General features: G+C 54.4%; 1 protein-coding gene across 2 annotated transcripts in view; it reads right to left on the reverse strand.

Moving 5' to 3' along the window:
- Positions 1–4,044: 4,044 nt before the first annotated feature.
- The window catches only part of TMPRSS9 (transmembrane serine protease 9), a 30,228-nt gene continuing 11,364 nt past the window's right edge, over positions 4,045–22,908 (reverse strand). For both annotated transcript variants that reach the window (XM_065934087.1, XM_065934079.1), the window contains 13 exons: positions 22,698–22,811; positions 20,801–20,972; positions 15,984–16,258; positions 14,283–14,419; positions 13,202–13,520; positions 12,073–12,244; positions 11,333–11,604; positions 10,642–10,778; positions 8,061–8,457; positions 5,951–6,122; positions 5,095–5,360; positions 4,846–4,982; positions 4,045–4,403 (listed from right to left, as the gene is read on the reverse strand). In XM_065934087.1, the coding sequence (XP_065790159.1) occupies positions 4,242–4,403; positions 4,846–4,982; positions 5,095–5,360; positions 5,951–6,122; positions 8,061–8,457; positions 10,642–10,778; positions 11,333–11,604; positions 12,073–12,244; positions 13,202–13,520; positions 14,283–14,419; positions 15,984–16,258; positions 20,801–20,972; positions 22,698–22,811 (2,732 nt within the window). In that variant the 3' untranslated portion in view covers positions 4,045–4,241. The remainder of the gene's footprint in view (positions 4,404–4,845; positions 4,983–5,094; positions 5,361–5,950; positions 6,123–8,060; positions 8,458–10,641; positions 10,779–11,332; positions 11,605–12,072; positions 12,245–13,201; positions 13,521–14,282; positions 14,420–15,983; positions 16,259–20,800; positions 20,973–22,697; positions 22,812–22,908) is intronic.

The raw sequence follows: 22,908 nt of genomic DNA on the forward strand, positions 1-22,908 counted from the left end.
TCTTGCCCAGAGAATCCCATGGACAGGAGCCTGGCGGGCTATAGCCATAGGGTCGCAGAGTTGGACACTACTGAAGCGATTTAGCACACACACACCACTCATTGGAGAATACTTCCTATTCTGACTCGAGGTCCCTACAATCCTCAGCTTCTTGCTGTTTAGTCACTAAGTCGTATGCAGCTTTTTGCGACCCCATGGACTGCAGCACGCCAGGCTCCCTGTCCTTCACTATCAGAGTTTGCTTACACTCATGTCCATTCACCCATCTCATCCTCTGTCGTCCCCTTCTTCTCCTGCCCTCAGTCTTTCCCAGCGTCAGGGTCTTTTTCAAATGAGTCAGTTCTTCACATCAGGTGGCCAGAATTTTGGAGCTTCAGCATCAGTCTTTCCAGTGATTATTCAGGGTTGATTTCCTTTAGGATTGACTGCTTTGATCTCGGGACCATACAGAGGGACTAACCCCCTCGAGATTAATTAGGCCATTGGTGAAACCGCTTTCCCCAGTGGTCCAATGATTAGTACTCTTCACTTCCAGTGCACAGGGCAGGGGTTTGATCCCTGGTGGGGAACTAAGATTCCACATGCTGCTCAGTGCTCCCCCCCAAAAAAAATTATTCTTGGCAAAGGGCAATAGCACTAGGGTGACAGAACAAGCGAATCCACAGTCAGAGGTATTTCATTGTTGAGGTGTTTGTCTCGGAGATAAACCATAGCCTCCAGTTTCTATAGTATGTCTTTCTATGTTAGAGAAAGCAGGTGTTCCAGGACACATAAAGAGAGAGATGACCTTCTCCCGAGTTGCACTCAGGAACTCTGTTCCTGTAGCTTCCCCTCCACTCCCGTCATTCTGCATTTATCTTCACTCATTCTATCCTGTCAAGTGTTCAAGACAGAGTCGGGCCCCATGTCCACTAGAAAGTCCACTGTTTTGCCCCCATGGTCAGGCAGCCAAGGCTCCTCCAGGGAGTTTCCTGGGCACCTTCAGTCCTCTTAAGTGTGTGCAACAGGCAAGGATGAACAAGGTTGCGGTGGTCCCCTGGGCTTACTTCAAGACATTTGGGTCATCCCCCTTCCAGCGGCCCTGCTGCAGGCCTTGTGCATGATGACTGGCTTTGAGTTCTGCTCCCCACCTTGGTCTTTGGAAGCCAGGGCGACTCATTGATATCACATAGTCCCTTTAGGGGGACCAATTGCTGAAGCCAGTTACTGGCTGTTGGTTCTGCTCGTCTGTCTTCCTTGACATCTGCCTCCATATCCCAGTTGTTGAACACCCTAAAGGCTGATTCCACCCCCGGGAAGTGGGCATGGGGGGCCCTGTCTCCAGCTTCTGTAATGTTCTAATGTCTGGGACCTTCTGGAAAGTCAAATGGGACTTTGCACATTATTAACCAAGGGATTTTTGAGAAACTAATGTCTGTGGCCAGTGATTTGTTATGTAAGTGAATATTGAAACGTCTCCAGTCAATACTCTTCGGGTAACCAAAGATGCATTCATCCACCTGTGGTCAATAAGTTGTTAAGAATGGCCTGCCCATCCACTGACCCCAGGTTCACGTTCATGTACACGCAAAGGCATTCCCTGAGGCATTCCAGGAACCCTACAAATCACATCCCCGAGAGTGAGGTGCTGCTGGCCGTCTTCCTCTCGATGGTCCCACCTGGGGTCCGTGTTGGAAACAGCCTGAATTCCAAGCTGGTCTGGGCTTCCCTGGTTGCTCAGACAGTAAAGAATCCGCCTGCAGTGCAGGAGACCTGGGTTCAATCCCTGGGTTGGGAAGATTTCCCTGGAGAAGGAAATGGCAACCCATTCCAGTATACTTGCCTGGGAAATCCCATGGACAGAGGAGGCTGGCAGGCTATATGGTCCATGGGGTCGCAAAGAGTCGAACATAGTTAAGCAACTAACACACCACAGAGCGTGTCCAGCATGACTTTGATGGGTCTTATCAGCTTCCTCCTTTGTATTAGTTATAATCAGTGCCTTTTCTTCCCCAGGAGAATAGAATGTCACCAAGCAGGGAAACAGGTTTGGAATATTCCCTGGACTAAATTAAGAAGGACTCTCTTAGGGTCCCCTTCAAACCCTTGGATCTGTCCTTTCAGTCCTGTAGATCTGGGAGAAGAGGGCTACATACAGAACAGTCACACTGGGTCACACTGCTCCCTCCGCTGGGGACCTCCCAAGGTGGGAGTTGCCTACTGAGCCCGGAGGGTGAGCGTGCCGTGGACTGATCCCCCTAGGAGGTGCGGAGAGATAGGGGTTGGAGAGAATAGAAGGCATGGGAACCAGGAGAGGTGGGATAGGAGTCCTGGGTGAGCCAGCCGAAGGGGAACACGGCCCTTGGTGGGGGAGGAGGCCATGAGGACCTTCAGGCTGGGGCCGCAATACCAGGAGTGAGGTTAGAAGTAACCCCACATTTCATGCATAACACAGTGAGAAACTGGAATGAGGTCTTGGCCCGTGTTCTTCAGATGCTGGCGGTAGAGATGCATTTGGGAAATGGTGTTAGGATTTAGAGAGCATGGTTGGGCATCTCTCCCCCTCCGCTGGTTTATACTGGGGCCAGGTGACAATTCAAAAGGTCATGAGTTCTGTGTTAGCGGCGGTGATGTCCAGCTATGGAGGGTGCCCCCAGTGGCCGTTCTGCTTGTCTAGCAGCTTGGTCCCACACGCATGCACACACGATCCCCCTCCCCAGCCTCCCGGGAGCCCTTGCTTCTAGTCTGTCTCCAGCTCCTTGGGGCCTTGCTGGCTAGCTGGTGATGCTGCTCCCACCACATCCGGCACCCACCACATGGTCTAGGTGCTCTGCCTGAAATCTGGCGCAGTCCTCGTGAGGCTGGGAGCAGAGATGCTGTGGGAGAGGGCTGAGGTGATAAGGTCCCCTCTGATGTCAGCGACTGGAGGTTTCCAGTCCCACGGGGCACAGCCCCGATCTGCAACGAGCAGCAGCCTTGCTGTAGATGTGCCGGGGTGGGGACATTCTTCACCTGGGGGCGCTCTGCTTGACCCCCGGCTGCTCTTAGGTCTCAGGATGAGTTCAGTAGCTCTCACTGGCCAGAGGGGCTCAGAGCTACCCGGTTGTTTAGCTGGTCTTGTCCACCGTGTGTCAGTGAGTAAGCCCTTAGTTACAGGAGGGCGTGGACCCCACATGTGTGCCAGACTGTGACCAAACTAGTGTGGACCCTGGTCTCCCAACCATGGCTCTCTGCTTCAGGGGAGGTTCTTTCTCTTCAGGTTCCGGTAGGTGAATAAGGAGACCGAAGCTGAGATGGACACAGCAGGAGCTTTATTCAGTGACCAGAGAATGGGGGATCAGGAGCTTAGTTCACCGTAACCTTCTTCCCCACCTGGCCAAAGGGATTTAATTTTAAAGGGAGGGGGAGAGAGGCTGACGTTGGGGAGGCATGTGCACTAGTCTCCCTGAAGGGCAGGGCTTTTTTGCGGGGGGCCACCCTGGTCGCCCTGTTTGATCCCTAACATCTGGTCCTGGCTTCCGGTGGGTGCGGCGTCTAATGTGCTGATGTGAAGCGGGCGTCCGTTGTGACTCGGTCTGGCGGAGGTGCCGTGTGTTGCCATTTGTGTGGGTGTAGCTTCGTTGCTTATCTCAGGACCCTTTAACTTACAGGTTGTGTTCTCTCCTGCTGAAGGTGGGGGAGTCAGGGTTGGGAGCAGGGACCTTCCTCAGGGTCGGGACTGGAGGGTTGAGAGCAAAGACCCAGAGCAGCTCTGGCCGCGCCCAGGTCAGGCAGCCGCACGCCTGAGCATAGAATCGGGGTTTGGACCTGTGGTTGTGGCCAGGCTCCTTCTATACTCTGACCTCCTGGAGACAGATCGCTGAGGGAGGGTCGGTGTGGGGTGGGGGGACCCTGTGTGTCTTCCCTGCTGGGGCCCCTGTGGGGACTGGTGTCAGCACCCCTCCCCTTCTTTCCCAAGCGACCCTGGGCTCCCAGGTGACAGGGAGTGTTGTTCATGTAAAGGGGAGCCTTTACATGACAGGCTGCCCGGAGGCTGGGGGTGGGCCTCTCCCTGAAGTCCCCCATCCCTCCCCCTCTAGGCCCCGTGTGAGGGGCAGGCAGTTAGTCATTGCTGTGACACGGAGGTGCCGAGCCAGCAGGCTACAGATGAGGGGCTGTGTTTATTGGAACAAAATATGCAATTCAGCTGCACCCCCATTGCCCACAGCCCCCCACCCACCACCTCCACGTCTCTGGTCCAGGTCTGGGCAGCCACATGGTAGTCACTCCTGGATGTTCTGCCCGATCCAGCCTCTGACAGCAGCCACCCGGGTGTACACGCCCGGGAACTGGGGCCGCCCACAGCCGTAACCCCAGCTGGTGACCCCAGTTAGCACCCAGCGGCCGGAGGGCTCCCTGCAGGCCAGGGGTCCCCCAGCGTCACCCTGAGGAGGGGAGAGAGGAAGGGTACTCAGAGTGCACAGTACTTCCCCCCCCCAGCAGCCAAGGGTGGGCTGGCCTGACCTCTGTGACCCCAGGTAAGTCATAGTCCTCGCCCCTGGGAGAGCCTCACTGCCATCTGAGAAATGGGTTCAGTGCTCAGGTGAGCTTTCATCCGGCTGGCAGACGTTGGTGGACAGCTGCCTGGTGGGCCTGGGGAAGACACGGCCTCTACCCCGCCGCTCCTAACCCTCTACCTGGCTGGGGGAGGATGCAGTGGGGTGGAACCCGGCTCTCTAGAGGTGTCCATCAAGGCGGGGTTCAGTGGAAACTCCACAGAGCCAAAGGTGGCCTGTTTGAGGAAGTGCACTGGAGGTGGGGCCCGGCTGAGGGGCTTTGGGTTTGAGGGTGTGACCCAGGGGGCCGGTTCAGTTGCAGAGTGCTCACCGAGCAGCTGTCCACGCCTCCCTGCGGGAAGCCGGCACACAGCATGCGGCTGCTGATCTGCACCGGGTAGAAACGGCGGCAGGTCTGCTCGCTGAGCAGCCGCACGGCCGCCTTCTGCAGCTGCCTGGCCATCGAGCCTGCAGGTGAGCGGTAAGGCGGGACTCGGTAAGGCCATGCGCCCACCCGCTACCACAGTGGGGCTCCGGGTGGGGTCCTTTCCGACGCCCCGGAAGGAGCGGCTGCGCCTACCTCCCTCGCGCACGGAGCCCCAGCCTGTAATGACGCAGCGTGCGCCGTCGGGGAGCCGCGGGGCCGGCTCGGGCAGGCAGATGGGCCGCACCAGGCGGCTGCGGCGTACTGGCCCCGCCAGCTCAAGCAGTGCCACGTCGTAGTCGAGTGTGTAGAGGTTGTAGAAGGGGTGCTTGTGGATGCGCGCCACGCGCTCCAGCTGCCCGTCAGCGCCGCTCAGGAACGGCGTGCCCAGGAAGGCTGCCCACTGCTTGGGGTCCCCGTAGCTGTGGGATGTGAAGGATAGGCGTCCGCCCGGGTCCCCTGCACCCGTGGCCGGCCCCTGAGCTCTCTCGGTTGAATGTCTCTTTTTCCTGGAATAGGGGGGAGGATGAAAGGGGCCAGCAGGCACTGAGGTGCCACTACAAGCTCTGTCCGTTCCCACCTAATGTTGGGGTTCTGGTGGCTAGAGGACCCCCGTCCTACCTCCCAACCGCTCCGATCTTGGCACTGTGAGGCGCATCCCAAGATGGGTGTTACCATGGAGGGCAGGAACCCTGGCCGGGCCCTCCTCCTGGGCACCCTGCCAGGAAGGGGACCCTCCTCTCACCTTGGAGGGCCTTTAGGGGGGTGCCGGTCCAAGCCATTTCGGCTGGGGGTGCAAGTGTCTCACTGACACCAGAGACCTAGCCGGAGGCCCCCACCCCCGCATTTGGGGGGGGGGCGGTGGTGGGTGGGCAGGGGAGGTTTGCGCGAAGGAGGGGCCTTGGGCTGCGGGTGTTGAGAAAGGGCGTTCTGGGCGGAGGCACCATGCTTCGAATTTTCGGGGGCTGCTATTGGTGAACCACCGATGTGGGCTGGGACCTTTGGGACTCACACGTCGAAGCAGTGCGCCGCTGACAGCAGCCACCTCTCGGCCACCAGCACAGCCCCGCAGCGGTGCTCCCGCCGCCGCAGCCACAGGCTCACTTGCCACGGCCACTCCCCGCGGCCCGCAGCGCTGCCACCCACGATCCGGGTCAGCGCCGCAGCCGGCGCCAGACCGCAGTCTGCGGGAGAGGCAGGTGCTCGCTGGTCGGAGGGCCCGCGCCTCCTCCGTGCCAACTGTCCCGCCCCACCATGGAGCCCTGCGTGGCTGTGCTAGGGAGGAGGCGTGGGATGGGAGACCCACCTCAGGAAAACACCCCACCCACGGGACACGGGGCCTGGCGCTTGGTCCTGCCAGCGCCTCTTCTGGTCTCAGATGTTTGAAATGCATTTGTTTCCTGTACCCTTAGCCTTGGTGCCGGGGCTCGGTGCCAGGATCCCCTCCCATCTCGACTCCTCCCAGGCAGCCTTCGGTCCCCAGGAGTCCAGTTTCCTGCTGCTCCCAAGCCCTTGCACACCCATCGGCTTCCCAGGAGGCTCTGCCTGTCTTCCTGGATGCCAGCAATGGGCTCTTTACCCAAGTCCAGTGACCTGGTGTCCTTCCCAGGGTGTCCCCCATCCTGTGGACCCCCCACCCCCAGCACAAGGCACACCCTCAGAACAGGAGAGTAGGACACTCAGGTTACATATCTGATCCTGTCCCCACCACCCAGCTGTCCCCCCCCCCCCAGCAGACACAGACACTGCAGGGAGCAGGAGGGCTGTGCCCTCACCCGGAGGTGGCGACAGATGGGGGCCACCTGCCTCCTTCCCCACCAGCACCACCACCTTGGCCCATCTGACCCCATCTGGAGCTTGCCCAGGACCAGGGACCTGGAGAATTCGGCCGAAGCTGCACCCCTCTCCTGGAAACACTACCCCCACATGGAACAAAATGTGCCATTCCAGGGCTCCCTCCACCTCTCGGCCCCATGGTAAGAACTGTAGCTATTGGAAAATTTCATAAGCGTCACCAGGCTGGAGACCAGACCCAGCCGCAGAGTTAACAGGATGCAGTGTTTTCCCGAGGGCACGCTGCAGCTCTGAAGCATCAACACCCTCCTCTGAGCAGCCGGCGGGAACTGCAGCCAGCAGAGGTCCCCTTGGATCCAGAGTCATCACAGAAACTCTGACTTGATTCTCAGGGGCTCTGGGCTCGACGTCCCACCTGTGTCTTAACCTTGTGGTCCCTGAGTGGGGGCCAGAAGGCACGGGGTGCAGATACCCCCACCACACTCAACACACACACATGGTCTGCTTGGCTCTGGGCTCACTCCGGCATGCCCAGCACCCGCTCTGTCCCCACACCGCACAGCGCTGGCCTCTCTGGTGAGTCTCCCCATGGTTCTTTGGGGTGTGGTCTGCCTTGTAGTGAGTCCATAAACCTGACTTTGTGGGTGCAGGTCTATGGGGAGTCAGGCTGCCTGGGCTCTGTGAATGTGGGGGTTGGTGGGGGTGGGGACAGGCCCCATTCTCCCCCAAAGCCTGGGACACTGCCATAGAAAACTGCCTCTGGTTGATGGGGCTTTTATTTTTGACCCACAAACACAGCAGTCTTGTATGTTTCTGACTAATAAGAATGAACTCAATGGCCCAGACACAAGCTGAAGGCCACATTGTCTGTCATGACATCTTCGGCCACTTACTGCCGAGCTGTCCCCACTTAGACCCTAACGGGATCTGTGGGACTGGCCATTAACATGTGCGTCTGCATGGTCGGGGTCCACGATGGGGTGACTTCTCTCCCCTCCGAAATTCCTAAGTGGAAGTCGTGACCCCCAGGATGGGACTGTGTTCAGAGATGATTACAGTAAAATGAGGTTATTAATAATAGGGTGGGCCCTAACTGGTATGACTAGGGTCCTTATAATAGGGGATTAGGACACAGACACCCACAGAGGGGAGACCGCCTGAGGACGGGGGAGAAGGCAGCCACCTGCCCACGCTGCCATCTCCGACTCCAGCTTCCAGCACCAGGAGATGACAAATATCTCAGGCCCCCAACTAGGCCACGGTGACGCAGCCCCACGACAGACACAATAACCCGCCACCCACATGCGCCACTCCATCTCCCCGGGTACCTGGGAGCTGGGCGCCCACCGTGGTCTTCGGAGTGGGGGGCAGTGGTGTCTGCCCCCTTGGGGTGGAGGTCACAGTGGCCGTGGTCCTGTCAGCAGGTTGACTGGTCACCCTGCTGGTGGCCCGGGGAGTGGGTGTGCTGGCCATGACTCCCGGGACCGTGAGGCCTGTCGTCGTCCTGGTGGTATGACTGCTGGTGGGCGTCCTCGTGGCGGGCAGCGGGGCCATGGGGAGTGAGTGGGAGGACATGGTGGCCAGGATCCAGCCTTTGAGCTGGGTGATGCGGGTGTACACTCCTGGCTTCTTGACCTGCGCACAGCCGATGCCCCAGCTAACGATCCCAGCCAGATAAAACACACCGGGTGTCTCCTCACAGGCCAGGGGTCCCCCGGAGTCACCCTGGAAAGGAAAGACAAAGGGCTGGCTGAGCACCCAGCATCCTCACTGTGGAGGTGCTGCCAGACCCTCCCACATGCCCACAAGTGGAAGCGGCTCCTCAGTGGAGCCAGCCTCACACCCACACAGGGCTGCGGGACCTTGTGTGACCCGGAGCAGGTCACCCCTCTTAGCTGAGATGGCTCGCTCTTTTGCCTTGGCAACAGAACATCAGAAAACCCTGAACAAAAAACAGCCCTCCTAAGGTATAATATAAAGTGGGAAAAAGAGGCAAGTGGTGCTGGGAAAGCTGGACGACCACATGTAAATCAATGAAGTTAGAACACGACCTCACTCCCTACACGAAAATAAACTGAAAATGGCTTAAAGACTTAAGTGTAAGGCATGACACCATAAAACTCCTAGAAGCGTGTTAACATAGGCAAAACGTAAATCTTACCAATGTTTTCTCAGGTCAGTCTCTCAAGGCAAGAAAAATAAAAGCAAAACTAAACAAATGGGATCTAATCACACTTAACAAGCTTTTGCACAGCAAAGCATAAAATGAAAAACCTATAGAATGGGAGTGAATATTTGCAAGTGATGCAACTGACAAGGGCTTAATCTCCAAAATACACAAACTCAGCGCTACAAGATAACCCCATCAAAAAATGGGCAGAACACCTAAATAGACATTTGCCCAAAGGGACAAATGTCCAATGAGAACATGAAAAGATGTTCCAACATCATTAATTACTAGAAAAGTGGAAATCAAAACTACAATGGAAAAAATAAAATAATTGAGGTATCACCTCACACCAGTCCGGATGGCCATCATATTTTTAAAAAATCTACAGATAACAACATGTTGGAAAGGATGTGGAGAAAAGGAAACCCTCTTACACTGTTGCTGAGATTGTAGATGAGTGCAGCCACTGTGAACAGTAGGGAGGGTCCTTAAAAAATGAGAGTCGCCATATGATGTAGCAGTCCCATTCCTGGACCATACACACAGGAAAGATGAAAAATCTAACTGGAAAAGGATACATGCACGCCAGAGTTCACAGCAGCACTGTTCACAATAGCCAAGACACGTAAGCAACCTGAATGTCCACTGACAGGACTGGATAAAGAAGATGTGGTACGTGTATATAATCGACTATTACTCGGCCATAGAAAAGAATGAAATGTCATTTGCAGCAACATGCTTGGACGCAGAGATGATCATACCAAGTGAGGTAAGTCACAAAGACGAATATCATGTATCATTTATATGTGGAATCTAAAATACGACACAAGTAAACTTAAAAAAACAGACTCACAGAGAGCGCACTTGTGGTTGCCACAGGGGAAAGGGTCAGGGAGGGATAAACCAGGAGTTTGGCATTAACAGATGCCAAACTTGAGCGACTGAACTGACTGTATATAAAATAGATCAAGGGTTTACTGTATAGTGTGGGGAACTATATTCAGTATCTTGAAATTATAATGGAAAATAATGTGAAAAGAATGTATGCATATATAACTGAGTCGCTTTGCTGTATATCAGAAACTAACACATTGTAAATCAACTACACGCCAATAAAATGAAGATTTTACATGTTTGCTGTAGGTTTCTGTTATATTTCAGATGCTTTTCTTCTGATTTTGAAGGTGATCCTATGTCTCCTCTTCAAAGTACAAATGCATTGAAGGACATTAACGGAGTCGAGCTTTTGGAGATCAGCTCATCTTGGTTGTGATGTTTTTCCTTATAATACCCTAGTGAATTGGATTTGCTTTTCGTTAGGCTTTTTTGTGTCTATGCTTCTAAGTAACACTGGTCTGTGAATTTTTTTCTCTTTCTTTATATTTTTTTATATTTATTTTGCCACACCGTGTGGTTTCTGGAATCTCAGTTCCCTAACCAGGGATTGAGCCTTAGGCCAGGGCGTTCCCTGGACTTCTTTTCCCTGTAAGTGTCTCTGGCCCTGATTGCGTGGTGGTCTAGCTAGCTTTTTATGTTCTGGATCCAATTGGTTTCCCCTTAAAAACGGGTCACCCTAAAAATAAATGGAAAAAAATTAAAAAAAAAACGAGTCACCCACATGTCAGGTGTGACAGGGTGGTCATTTACATACCCATGTTTTCTCAGTTAACATGTGCTAGGCAGCCCTTAAAATCAGGACTTGTTGTGGTCCCTCTCGGCCGGGTCCCTCCAGAACTCACCTGGCAGGAGTCCACCTTGCCCTCCAGGAAGCCGGCGCAGATCATCCTGTCCGTGAGCGAGAAGTTGTAGAGGGCGCTACACGCCTTGTGGTCGATGATGCCCACGGACGCCCGCTGCAGGAGGTCAGGCTTGGTGGCTGCCAAGACAAGGGGCACCCACCAGGGCCACTTACAGAGGGCTCGCTGTTAGGCGAGGGCTTCGCTCTGACCACAGCCACCCCCACCCAGAGGGAGGCACGGAGGCTCGTGTCCTCGCAGGGATGTGTGTAAAGTCACATAGAGAGACAGAGGTAGACCCCAGAGCCCACGAACCTCACCACGGCCCACAAGCGGGTTCCTTAGCACCTTGGGTGCCCTGCAGGGGGGCTACTCAGATTTCAAAGGAGGCATTAACTCTTGGTGGGGGCCCATGCATGGTATAACAAGGGTCCCCCAACTTTTTTCCATAAAGAGCCACACAGTAGATACATTCCACTTTATGGGCCAGTCTCCATGGAGACCACTCAGCTCTGCGTTTGCTGCCCCAGGGGGCCATCTATGAGTGAGTGGGTGTGGCTGTGTGCCAATAAAACTTAATAAAATAAAAAGCAGCTGCCTTAGGCCAGAGTTTGAAACCCTGAGGTAGTGGAAAGGTGAGTGGTCTGCAAGCAGGGGGATCAGAGCCCCAGGCCAGGGGGCATGGGGAGCTCACCGTTGCCCTCCTGTGTGTTGCCCCACCCGGAGATCACACACTTGCGGCCCACAGGGAACTTCTGGATGGCCAGCGGCAGGCAGACGGGCTGCACATACTTGTTGAAGACCAAAGGCTTGGCCAGCTCCAGCACGGCCACGTCGAAGTCCAGGATGCTGGGGTTGTACTGGGGGTGCAGCACCACCCGCCTGAGCCCCACCTTCACGGGGTTCCCGCCAACGCCCGACAGGGATGCGGTGCCCAGCTGGGCCCGCACCAGCTCCAGCTTCGTGCTGCCAGGAAGGGGCCGCTCAGACTCCCCGCCCCCACCTCTGCAGCCCCCAGGGCACCGGGCAGAGCTGGGGGACCCAGGCCCCGGGGAGGGTAAGGCAGGGAGCCCCTTGACCCTGGGCCTCATTTCCTTCTGGGACAAGAAGGCGTGAGAGGCCCCATGGCTTTGTGACCATCAGAGGTCAATGCTGCCGCCTTTGAGCTAAGGGGAGGGGCATGTCCCCCCAACTACTTGGCCCCTGTGTCCCCTACAGACCAGCTCCTCCCGGAAGCCGCTCCCCAGAGCCCCCTACTTTTTCACGCTGCCCCCCAACCACCTCACCCCATCTGCATCTGGATGTGAGCCTGGTGGGGAGGGAAGGCCTCCCCCCACCCGCCACCAGCCCCCGGTCCTGAGTGGTCTCTGAGCGTATGGGGATGTGATGGTGGGGGACCTGCCGGGTGATACCGGGGGAGTCAAGGGGCCTTACTGGTTGAAGCAGTGGGCAGCAGACAGCAGCCAGCGGTCCCCCACCACGGTGGCTCCGCAGAAGTGCCGCGAGCCCTCCTTCAGGCTGACCTGCCAGGGCACCTCCCCCAAGGCGGCCCCAAGCCCCCCCACAATCCGGGTGGGCTTCTCCAACGCCGGCCTGGCCCCACACTCTGCAGGGACAAGACAGGAGGGTCCGGGCACCTCAGCCTGCTGGCGTCGGGACCACCCTGGTTCCAGAGGGGGCCCAGGGCTCTGCCTGGCAAGCGGCGCATCACACAGATGAGGAAACCAAGACTTAAGGAACCCTAAGTGCTCATCCAGCGGGGTATGTGGGTGAGAAAGGAGAAGGCAAGGTCGTAAGGGCCCTGGCCCCACCAGCCTCGGGGCAGCAGACACAGACCTGCAGCCCCTACAGCACAACCCAGGGGGCTCAATGGACAGAGTTGGTTATTAAGGGGCTGGGGGCAGGGCAGGTGCAGGCAGCATTTAAATGAGGCAGAGTTTGGATTGGTTCCCAGGCTTGCAGGTCTATGGGACCATAAAGAGGGGTCAGCATCAGATGGGGCAGTGGGATCCTGAGGACGTGGGTCCTCAGAAACCACATGGTCAGGACAGGCAGAGAGTGCATATGCTGCCTATGGTTGCCATGTCTGTGATAGCCTCAACTCAGCTTCTCTCTGACCCTGCCCCCCCCACATTGGTCACTGGCTCCCTGCTGAACCTTCAGGATATTCTGCATATACCCTCCTGGATGGCCTGAGTGTTGCTGATGCTCAGTCGCATCTGACTCTGCAACCCCATGGACTGTAACCCACCAGGCTCCTCTGTCCATGGGATTCTCCAGGCAAGAAGACTGGAGTGGGTTGCCGTTTCCTTCTCCAGGGGAACTTCCTCACCCAGGGATTGAACCCAGGTCTCCTGTATTGCAGGCAGATTCTTTACCACTGAGCTACCAGGGAATCAGGCAGTAAATGTGAAGGCTGACCACATGCCTTTGTCCATGCACTTGACAGACATCACTAATCAATCACCCATCTCTTCCCCAGAGTGCTTCAGAAAGCCAGTACCAAATCCACCCGACCCTGTGCAGAGCAGACACACACTGCTGCTGTCTCCCCAGAAAGTACCTTGTGGCTTAGAAGTGGTGGCCAAGTTGAGAGGCACAGTGCTGGTGGCCAGTGTGGGTTTGGTGAGGGTGTCAGTCACCAGGCTCTTGGGGCTGGTGGGCCAGGCAGTGCTGAGAGTGGTGGAGACAAGAGCCACCGTGGGGGCTGGAGGCTTGCTTGCAGCGGTGATGGTCTCCAGGATCCAGTCCCGCAGACTGGTAACTCGGGCATAGACCCCTGGACGCCGGGCTTCCGCACAGCCGATTCCCCAGCTCACGATGCCGGCCAGGAAGAACCTACCGGAGGGCTCCTCGCAGACCAGGGGGCCCCCCGAGTCGCCCTGGGAGACAGAGGCACACCCTCAGGAGGGGTGGGGCTCCCCGGCCACATCTGGCCCCAGATCCAGAGTGACAGGTCATGGGGGAGCCCTGGTTGGAGGATGCGTTTCCGCACGAGCCCACGGGGCACACATGGCTGATAACTCACATCTCAGAACCTCAGTCTCCTCCTCTAAAAATACAATAGGACACTCGGACTCTGGATCTCTAAGACCTCTTTTAGTTCTACCACTGGCAGTTTAAAACCCATCCCAGATAAACAATATCCCCTCCTCTCCTTAGCCCCATAGATCTTGGATAATGTCACCAGTGGCTTAGGAGCCTCCAGCCATCTCCTGGGCAGCCACGGCATCCTCCTGAAGTGCCTGGTCTGCCCTCATTCATCCTGTCTTGCTTTCCTTTGCCTCCTCCTCACATCCAGCTCACCGTGCACTCTTAATGTCCTTAAACACAAGCTCTCTCCTGCTATTTCCCAATGTTTTCTCCAGTTTCCGGCTCTCATGTGGTAACCAGAGCACATTAGCAGCCTCTCCCCACCCACCAGGCCTTAGAAAGGACAGCAAAGATACAAACTAAAAAGGAAGCCCACAGCCATGTGACCAACCCAGCAGAAGGTCTTGGTGGTGGACCAGAGACAGAAGACCCCGCCACTTCTGGGAGAGGGGTGCCTCGGGTGGGAGGATGGGGGGGGCTGTTCCCAGGACCTCAGGGACTGGTGTGGCGTCCCCTGGGCCCCCAGCCCCTTTCCCAGGTGCTGGACTCACCTGGCAGGAATCCACCTTCCCATCCAGGTAGCCAGCACACACCATCCTGTCGGTGAGTGAGTGGCCGTAGAGGCTAGTGCACAGGGCCTGGTCCAACAGCTCCACAGTGGCCTTCTGCAGCATTTCTGGCTTGACCACTGCTCGGGACAGGGAGAGATGAGGGGGGAGCACCCCGTACCCCCGAGCCAGGAGCCTGAGCTTCAGTTTCTCCCACCCCACTCAGTGGACCTGCTGCAGCCCCAGTTCAGAAAGGAGCCAGCCCCACCAGTGCCCACTGACTACCCTCCCAACCTGGGACATCTCAAGACATCTCAAGACTAGGCTCCTCCCTCCCCTCCCCAAACCTACCCACCTGAGCCCCCACTTCCCTGCTGGAAACTTTTCTTAGCCTGGCAGTAGCCCCATCTTGACTACACATTAAACCAGATTAGATAGCCTCCCCTCAAACCCTCCAGGGCATTTCCCTACCCCCAGCTGAACCTGAATGCCCAAGCCTGGACCACCTATCCTGGCTACCCCAGGTCCTTTGCACATGCCATTCCAGCTGCCTACAAGGTTTGTCCCTGTGAAATCTGTCTGCCTTTTTCCTTTCATCTCCTATTTTAAATTGCAGCCCCCTGCCCTGCATCCCTGCCTGATTTTTCTCCACTTGGTATGTCACCATCTGTCACTTTTCTTGTTTACTATCTACTGCCCCTGAAATTGTGCTGTCCAACACAATAGCCACTGGCCATGTAAGGCTATTTAAATGCAGACTGAAGCTCATCACGATGAAATGAAACGTAGAATTCAGTATCTCAGTCACGCCAGCCCGGGTCACGGCGCTGCTGACTCCCCTAGTGGATGGCACAGACATGGCAGGTGTCTGCCACCGACAGAAGTTCTATCAGGCAGTGCCAGCCTGGACTGGGGGCTCTGTGTGGGCAGGGGTCTCTCTCTGAACGGCCTGCTGCCCAACCCCTGGAATAGGGATGCCTGGTCTTATATTAGGCACCACCATCTCAGGCCCTTTCCTAAAGATGTCCCCGACCCCAACTCCTTTTCCTTGTTTCCTTCCTAGCACCTCTCACCATCAATCACAGTTGATCTGACATAGTTACCCCTACACTGATAGTGAACCTGCCCTACCCTCCCAGGGCCAGGCTCCCCTGAGACCCTGGTCACAGCCAATCCATACGTAACCTCACAACAGTTCCTGTGTTTCTGTTTAGAGACACCTCACTTATCCTGTGTTGATTCACTAACAGGGAGCTCACAGTCCATAGCGCTATAACCCTCACCTGAACAAAGCTCATCGAATACAGGGATTTCTTCCCTATGAGACACATTCCAGCCCTCCCGCGTTTAGGACCCTAGTCAGCACGTCAGCTCCATGCTTGGGGCCTATTTAGATTTTGTCAAACTTGCCACAGAAAGCACACACACACACAAAAAAACCGTGGTGGTGAATAGACCAGAAAAAGGACACCAGTTTCTAGTCTGAGCACAGCCAAGAAGGCAGGGCGTCCCCAAGCTCCCCCACCTCACTGGGAACAGATTCCACACATTGTGGATGACCACAGTCCCCTACGAGGGGGACAAATGCATTTTCCCAAGTGGGCAAATTTGCAAATACAGAACCCGTGGCTAACCAGACCAGACCGTGTGAGGTTTGCTTGGTCGTGCTGTGCTGGCAGCCTAGCTGCGGGAGTGGGTGCTTACGGAAGTCCTCCTTGAGGTAGCCCCAGCCTGAGATGAGGCACTTCTTCCTCGGTGGGAAGACGTGCGAGGCGGCCGGCAGGCACACGGGCTGCACGTGCCGGCTGAAGGGCAGGGGTGCGCCCAGCTCCAGCACCGCCACGTCGAAGTCAGCTGTGTCCGAGTTGTAGGATGGGTGTGTGATGATCCGGGCCACGCGGGCCCGCACCGTGCTGGCCTCTGAGCCGCTGAGGTAGGTGGTCCCCACGTAAGCCACCCACTCCGGGGAGTCCTGGAATCTGCGGGGCAGACAGACCCCGGCTCAGAGGCCCACCGAGGCTGGAGCCGGGGCGGGGGTGGGAAGGGTGGGGAGGGGGCGCGGGGTACGTACCAGGAGGCAGGTGCCCCCAGACTCACCATGGAAACTGATGGGAGTGTTTTCCATGCAACATTGGCAAAAATCAGAACGAATGCACAAAAGTTAAAACACGGTGCATGAATTATCAGCATTTTAAACAAAGACAGGATCCACAGGGCCGGGATTAGGGTGAGGAGGGTGACGCACTGAACACGGACTGGGCACCAGATGATACTGTGTAGCCATTTAAATTTTCTCAGGTGTGATGGTATATGTGTATTTGAGACTGTGCTTCAGTTGTGCAGATGTGCTAGGGTGCCTCAGAGGTGATGCATTATGATGTTTTCTACTTAATTTCAAACTGTTTGGCAAGGATATATATGTATGAAGCAGTGTGGGGGATATAGATTATAGATACAGCCAGATGGAGAGAGTGAGAGAAAAAGAGAATATGGTGAAATATACTGAAATCAGGTACAGTAAATCCTCTACATAAAAATCTTCAAGCTGGGAACTTTCAAAGGTGTGAACATGCCCCTGTATGTCAGCTATTGTACTTTTCAAGGGACTGTACTGTAAGATTAAAAATGTTTTCTTTATGCTTTGTGTTTGCTTTTTATGTGTTATTTGTGTGAATTGACCTATAAACCTATTAGAGTACAGTAGCATATAACCGACTGTATTAGCTGGGTACCTAGGCTGACTCTGTTGGACTTACTCATTGGACTAACGATCGCGCTCTCAGAACGGAACTCATTTGTATGTAGGGGACTTACTGTACAGGCACATGGTACTTGTACTATCTGTCCATCTTTTCTATTGAAATAGTTTCATAATAAAATGCTGAGAGGAACGTAATTTAAAACAATAAAAAGAAAAGAACTCTTCTTGCCCTGAATGTCACTGCTTATGTCATCTGTGTCCCCCAGTCTTCCCGGGACCGGAACCAGCTTACCCTGGGAATTAGCGAGCCCCTGCCCCGGGGCAATTCTCAGGCAGTGGTTTCCCAGGGAAGTCCATGTTGCCTGTTGCCCTGCCCTCTCCCCAAGGACTCTGCAGATGGAAACAAGTAGCGATGGCTGGCACAGCCAGAGCCTTCCAGAACCTTCTCCTACCTTTGGTCAGCTCCGTTCTGATTGGCCGCTCGGGTTGTTAAAGATTCTGACCATCTTCAACAACAACCAGAAACGACCCAATTCAAAACTGGGCAAAGAACCTCAACAGACATTACTCCGAAGAAGATACACAAATGGCCGATGAGCACATGAAAAGATGCTCAGCATCACTGATCATTAGGGAAACGCACATCAAAACCCCAGTGAGGGGTGAGAGGAAGGTTCAAGAAGGAGGGGACATAAGTATGCCTGTGGCTGATTCATGGTGATGTATGCAGAAACCAACACAACAGTGTAAAGCAATTATCTTCCAATTTAAAACAAACTAATTTAAAAAATTAATATTTTCATTGGAAGGACTGATGTTGAAGCTGAAACTCCAATACTTTGGACACCTGATGTGAAGAGCTGACTCATTGGAAAAGACCCTGATGCTGGGAGGGATTGAGGGCAGGAGCAGAAGGGGACGACAGAGGATGAGATGGTTGGATAGCATCACCGACTCAATGGACATGGGTTTGAGTAGACTCCGGGAGTTGGTGATGGACAGGGAGGCCTGGCGTGCTGCGGTTCATGGAGTCACAAAGAGTTGGACACGACTGAGTGACTGAACGGAACTGAATTAAAAAAAAAACACAATAAGACACCACTTCACAACCACGAGGATGGCCATTATGAAACAAACAGGGACTTCCCTTGTAGTTCAGTGGTTAGGACTCTGCACAAAGCAGGGGACATGGGTTCAGTCCCTGGTTGGGGAACTAAGATCCTGCATGCCAAGTGGCCAAAAAACATAAATTAATAAAAAACAAAACAAGCAAACAAAGTAACAAGTAATGGCAAGGATGCGGAGAAATGGGGAGCTCCGCCAATACGACACAGAAGAGACCCTGAGCTCATCTCCTCTCAGGAGCACACCCAAACGACAACTCTCTGCAGAACAGCCATCGACGGAAAAGGCTGGAACCTGCCAGCAAAAAGCTCCTACATCTAAAGGCACAGAAAGAAACACAGCAGGACGAGAAGGAGACACAGCTTCACGAAACAGTCACATCCCGTCCCCAGGTGGGCGGCCTTGGAGCTAGAGAACAACTGCTTTGCAGAGGTTCCTCTCCAAGAGTCCACATCAGGCCCCCTGGTCCGGGGGTCCAGCACTTTTTTAAGAGGAGTCCCCAGAGCTTCTGTCTTTGGAGGCTGGTGGAACCTAACTGCAGGAGCCCTCACAGGACGGGGGAGATGGAGGCTTCATTCTTAAAGGGCTCACAGAGAACCCCAGTGCACTGGGACCCAGGGCAGAAGCTGTAATTCGATAGAAGCCTGGGCCAGACCTGCCTGCTGGACTCCGAGGGTCTCCTGGGGAGGTGGAGGTGGTAGCTGTGGGGTCACCCTGGGGGCATAGACACCAGTGAGGGGTATGCTGGGGAACATCCAGCCACGTGAACACTGATGTTGGTGAAGCCACCTTGGCTTTTTGCCCCAAGACCTGGCCCCGCCCAATGGCCCGCAGGTGCCAGGTGGTGGGACACCCAAAGCCAAGCAGCTACCCGAGCAGGGAGGACACAGCCCACCCATCGGCAGACAGGCTGCCTCAAGACCTCCCCATCCCCAACCCCATAGCCACCCCTAGACACAGCCCTGCCCACCAGAGGACCAAGACCTACAGAAAACCTGCTGGACCAGCCTCACCCACTAGGGGCTGATACCATGAGCGCCAAGTTGCTCCAGTCGTGTCCAACCCCATGCACTGTAGCCCACCTGCTCCTCTGTCCATGCAGTGTCCCAGGCAAGAATGCTAGAGTGGGTTGCCATGCCCTCCTCCAGGGGATCTTCCTGACCCAGGGATCAAACCCGCATCTCCTGTGGCTCCTGCACTGCAGGCAGATTCTTTATCACTGAGCGCCTGGGAAAGCCCTTAGGTGGCAGACAGCAGATGCAAGGAGACCACGACCCACAAGGCACGTCAGACCCTGCCCCAGGACCAGGCCCAAGCCCTGCCCACGAGCAAGCCAGTGCAACCTCCGGGACACTCCGGAAGCCATACCTGACTATGTATGGAACCAGCCCCCTTGCCCCACCCCCAGCAATGATCTGACACCAGCTCTGGGGTCCCTGGGCCCTGCAGCCAGACTCCAGGAGCCAGCTCTGCCTGCCAGTAGGCTGGCACCAACCCCAGGACCTGGCTTCACTTGCCAGTGGGTGGGCAACAACCCCACTTCAGTCTTCAGGATCCGGATTCCACCTGCCAGTCAGCAGTCAAGTCATCATTAGCCCCGGGCCCCCTAGGATCCCACAACTACGTAGCTCGTGACCAGGACCCACCAAACAGCAGCCTGCAGCACCCACACAAGACAGTGCCCGGTGGTCAAGCAAGCCGACCAGACCACCCAGAGTCACCTGGTTTTACAACAAATGTAAAGGAACTTCTCAAGGATGTGGAAAACTTGGAACCCTTGTGCATGGCTAGTGGGGATGGAAAACAGTGCAGCCGCTGTGGAGAACAGGATGGTGGCTCCTCAAAGGAGTAAACATAGAACCACCATATGACCCTGCAACCCTACCTCTGGGTTTATGCCCAAAGGAACTGAAAGTAGTGACTCAGATACTCTCATACCCACGTTTGTAGCAGCATTATTCACAACAGCCAAAAGGCAGGAACACCCCAAGTGTCCATCGATGGATAAATGAACAGACATGTCCAACAACATGCTGGAATATTATTTAACCATAAAAAGGAAATAACTGACACCTGCTACAACCTGGATAAACCTTGAGGATGTGATGCTCAATGAGAGAACCCAGACACAGAAGAACAAACACTGTCTGATCCCACTCAGGGGGTCCTAGAGGAGTCAGATCCACAGAGACAGGAGGTAGATGGTGGGGCCAGGGGCTGGGGGAGGGGATGAGGAGTCAGTACGGATATTTTTTGTTGTTTTTGGTTTGTTCTTTTTTTTTGGCCACTTGGCCTGCTGGATCCTAGTTCCCTGACCAGAGATTGAACCTGAGTGTCCCCTGCGTTGGAAGCATGGAGTCTTAACCACTGGACCACCAGGGAAGTCCCTGAGTTAGTGTTTAAAGGGACAGAGTTTCAATTTGGGAAGATGAGAAAGTTTTGTAAATGAATGGTGGGGATGATTACATGACAGACAATGTGAACGTACTTAATGCCACTGAGCTATACACTTGAAATGGTAAATCTGTGTTATGTATATTTTACCACAACTAAAATACATTCAGATTTAACAAAAAGAAAAGAGAAGGAAAGAAAATAGCGAGTTCCAAGGACACTCCCAGGGTAGTGGAGTCCCCAGAGCGGAAGGAAGATGGGATACAGGGTGGGCTCTGAGCCCGCAGGGACGTGGACTCACTCGTTGAAGCAGTGGGCAGCAGACACCAACCACCTGGCGCTGATGATGGCAGCCCCACAGAAGTGTTCGTTGTTTTCACGGAGGCTGACTTGCCAAGGGAACTCCCCTGGGGACGCTTCCACACCACCCACAATCCTGCCAGCTGTCTTCCAGCCAGGCTGCAAGCCACAGTCTGCAAGACAGAGATCACCAACCAGGACCCCCAGAAGGCAGGACTGCAACTGCACTCCTGGCACGTCTGTCTCCAGACTCTCATCCCCACGGTCCCCACGTTCAGATGTCAAAGATCTGAACCAGCAAACCACCGGATTCTGGGAGACCACATGGAACAGACTCTCCCTCACGGCAGAAGGAACTGACCCTGCCGACTCCTTGATCTCAGCCTTCTAGCCTCCAGAGTGGGGAGAGAGTAAATTTCTGCTGTCTCATCCACTCAGCCTGAGGTCCTTTGTTTTACAGATCCAAAACAATGATACACTAAACTCAGCTATATGAGTGCTACTTACCTATGTGACCAAGCCCTAACACAAAACCCTGGACACCAAGACTTGGGTGAGCTCCCCAGGTTGGAAATACTTTGTGTGTGATGTCACACATGCTTCTGGGCAAACTGGTTAAGCACTGTCCACCTGACTCCACTGGAAGAGGCTAAATGGAAGCTTGCTTGAGTTTTGTCTCTCCTGGACTCTGCACCTTTTTCTCTGCTGACTTTCAGCTGTATCCTTTCACTGTAAGAAGATATAACCACGCATACAGCAGCTTTACCAAGTCCTATGTGTACTTCCAGTGAATCACTGAGTCTGAGGGGGTCGCAGGGACTCCTGACCACACCTGCCAATTTCAATCAACCTCTATATTATCCTCCACATCCAGGCACCAGACACTATGAATGTGTTCCTCAACATGTATTTTGAAAGTTTCAAAGTCTTTATATGTCCATCTTTTCATAGGATGCCATATTTCTGTTTACTTAGTCTCCATTTATGTCCTTCAGCAACATTTTCTAATTCTATTTAATTGTTAATGTAGACATGATGCATGTTTATTTTGTGTTGCTGTTGATCAGGTGGCACAGTGGGAAAGAACCTTCCTGCCAATGCAGGAGATATGAGAGACGCAGGTTCAATCCCTGGGTCAGGAAGATTCCCTGGAGGAGGAAACAGCAACCTACTCTGATATTCTTGCCTGGGAAACCCCATGGACAGAGGAGCCTGGCAGGCTACAGTCCGTGGGGTCACAAAAAATCGAACACAGCTGAGCGACTGAGCACATTGATCAACAGTGAGATTTTTTCCATTATATCTTCTAATCTGTTATTACTTGTATAAAGAAAAGCAATAACTTTTTTATGTGCTAGTATTTATCTCCCCCTCATTGATGAACTGTCTTATTTTTCCAGTCTCCTTTCAGTCAATTTATTGATTCATTTAGATAATCATATCCATGCAAATTTTGATAGTTTCCCCTCTTCCTTTCCAATTCTTATACCACTGTTCTTGCCTTATTGCATGGGCTAGCATTGTTAGAAAAATGTTGACTACTCTTACGACATTTCAACTGTAATTTTCCCTTGCTCAGATCCTTTTAGTGACTCCCCACTATGTATCGGACAGACCTCCAGTTCCTGGTATTCGAGGCTTCCCACAGTTTGACCGGGACCTCTTATCAGCCTGATATCTTCCCTTCTCACCCACACACCTCAAGCTCTCCCTTCTCTGCTTCCTGCTCATGTTTCTTGTCATATCACAGGTGCTCCCTCCCTTTCTCTGCCCAGCTCCAGTGAATGCCGGACCCACATGTCTGCATGAGATGGGCACAGTGGGTCAGAAAGCAGAGCCAGCAGCTGACCCTGGAAAAGGAATGTGACCTGTGGGCCAGTTCAGACAGGCAGACTGACCACAGTGGGCCTCGTCGGAGCCGTCGGAGCAGTCCGCTGTGTCATCACACTCTGGGTTCAGCTTGGTCACACACTGGCTGTTCCCACAGGAAAAGGCAGTCCCTGGACAGCGACCTGAGGGCAGACAAGAACCAGGTACTTGACCTCACTCCATCTCTCCTGTCTGCAGAGATTTCTCTCTCCAGGCAGAAACTCAAGAGCAGGAAAAACC

This window comes from Muntiacus reevesi, chromosome 1 (genome assembly GCF_963930625.1).
Source record: "Muntiacus reevesi chromosome 1, mMunRee1.1, whole genome shotgun sequence".
Taxonomy (NCBI): domain Eukaryota; kingdom Metazoa; phylum Chordata; class Mammalia; order Artiodactyla; family Cervidae; genus Muntiacus; species Muntiacus reevesi.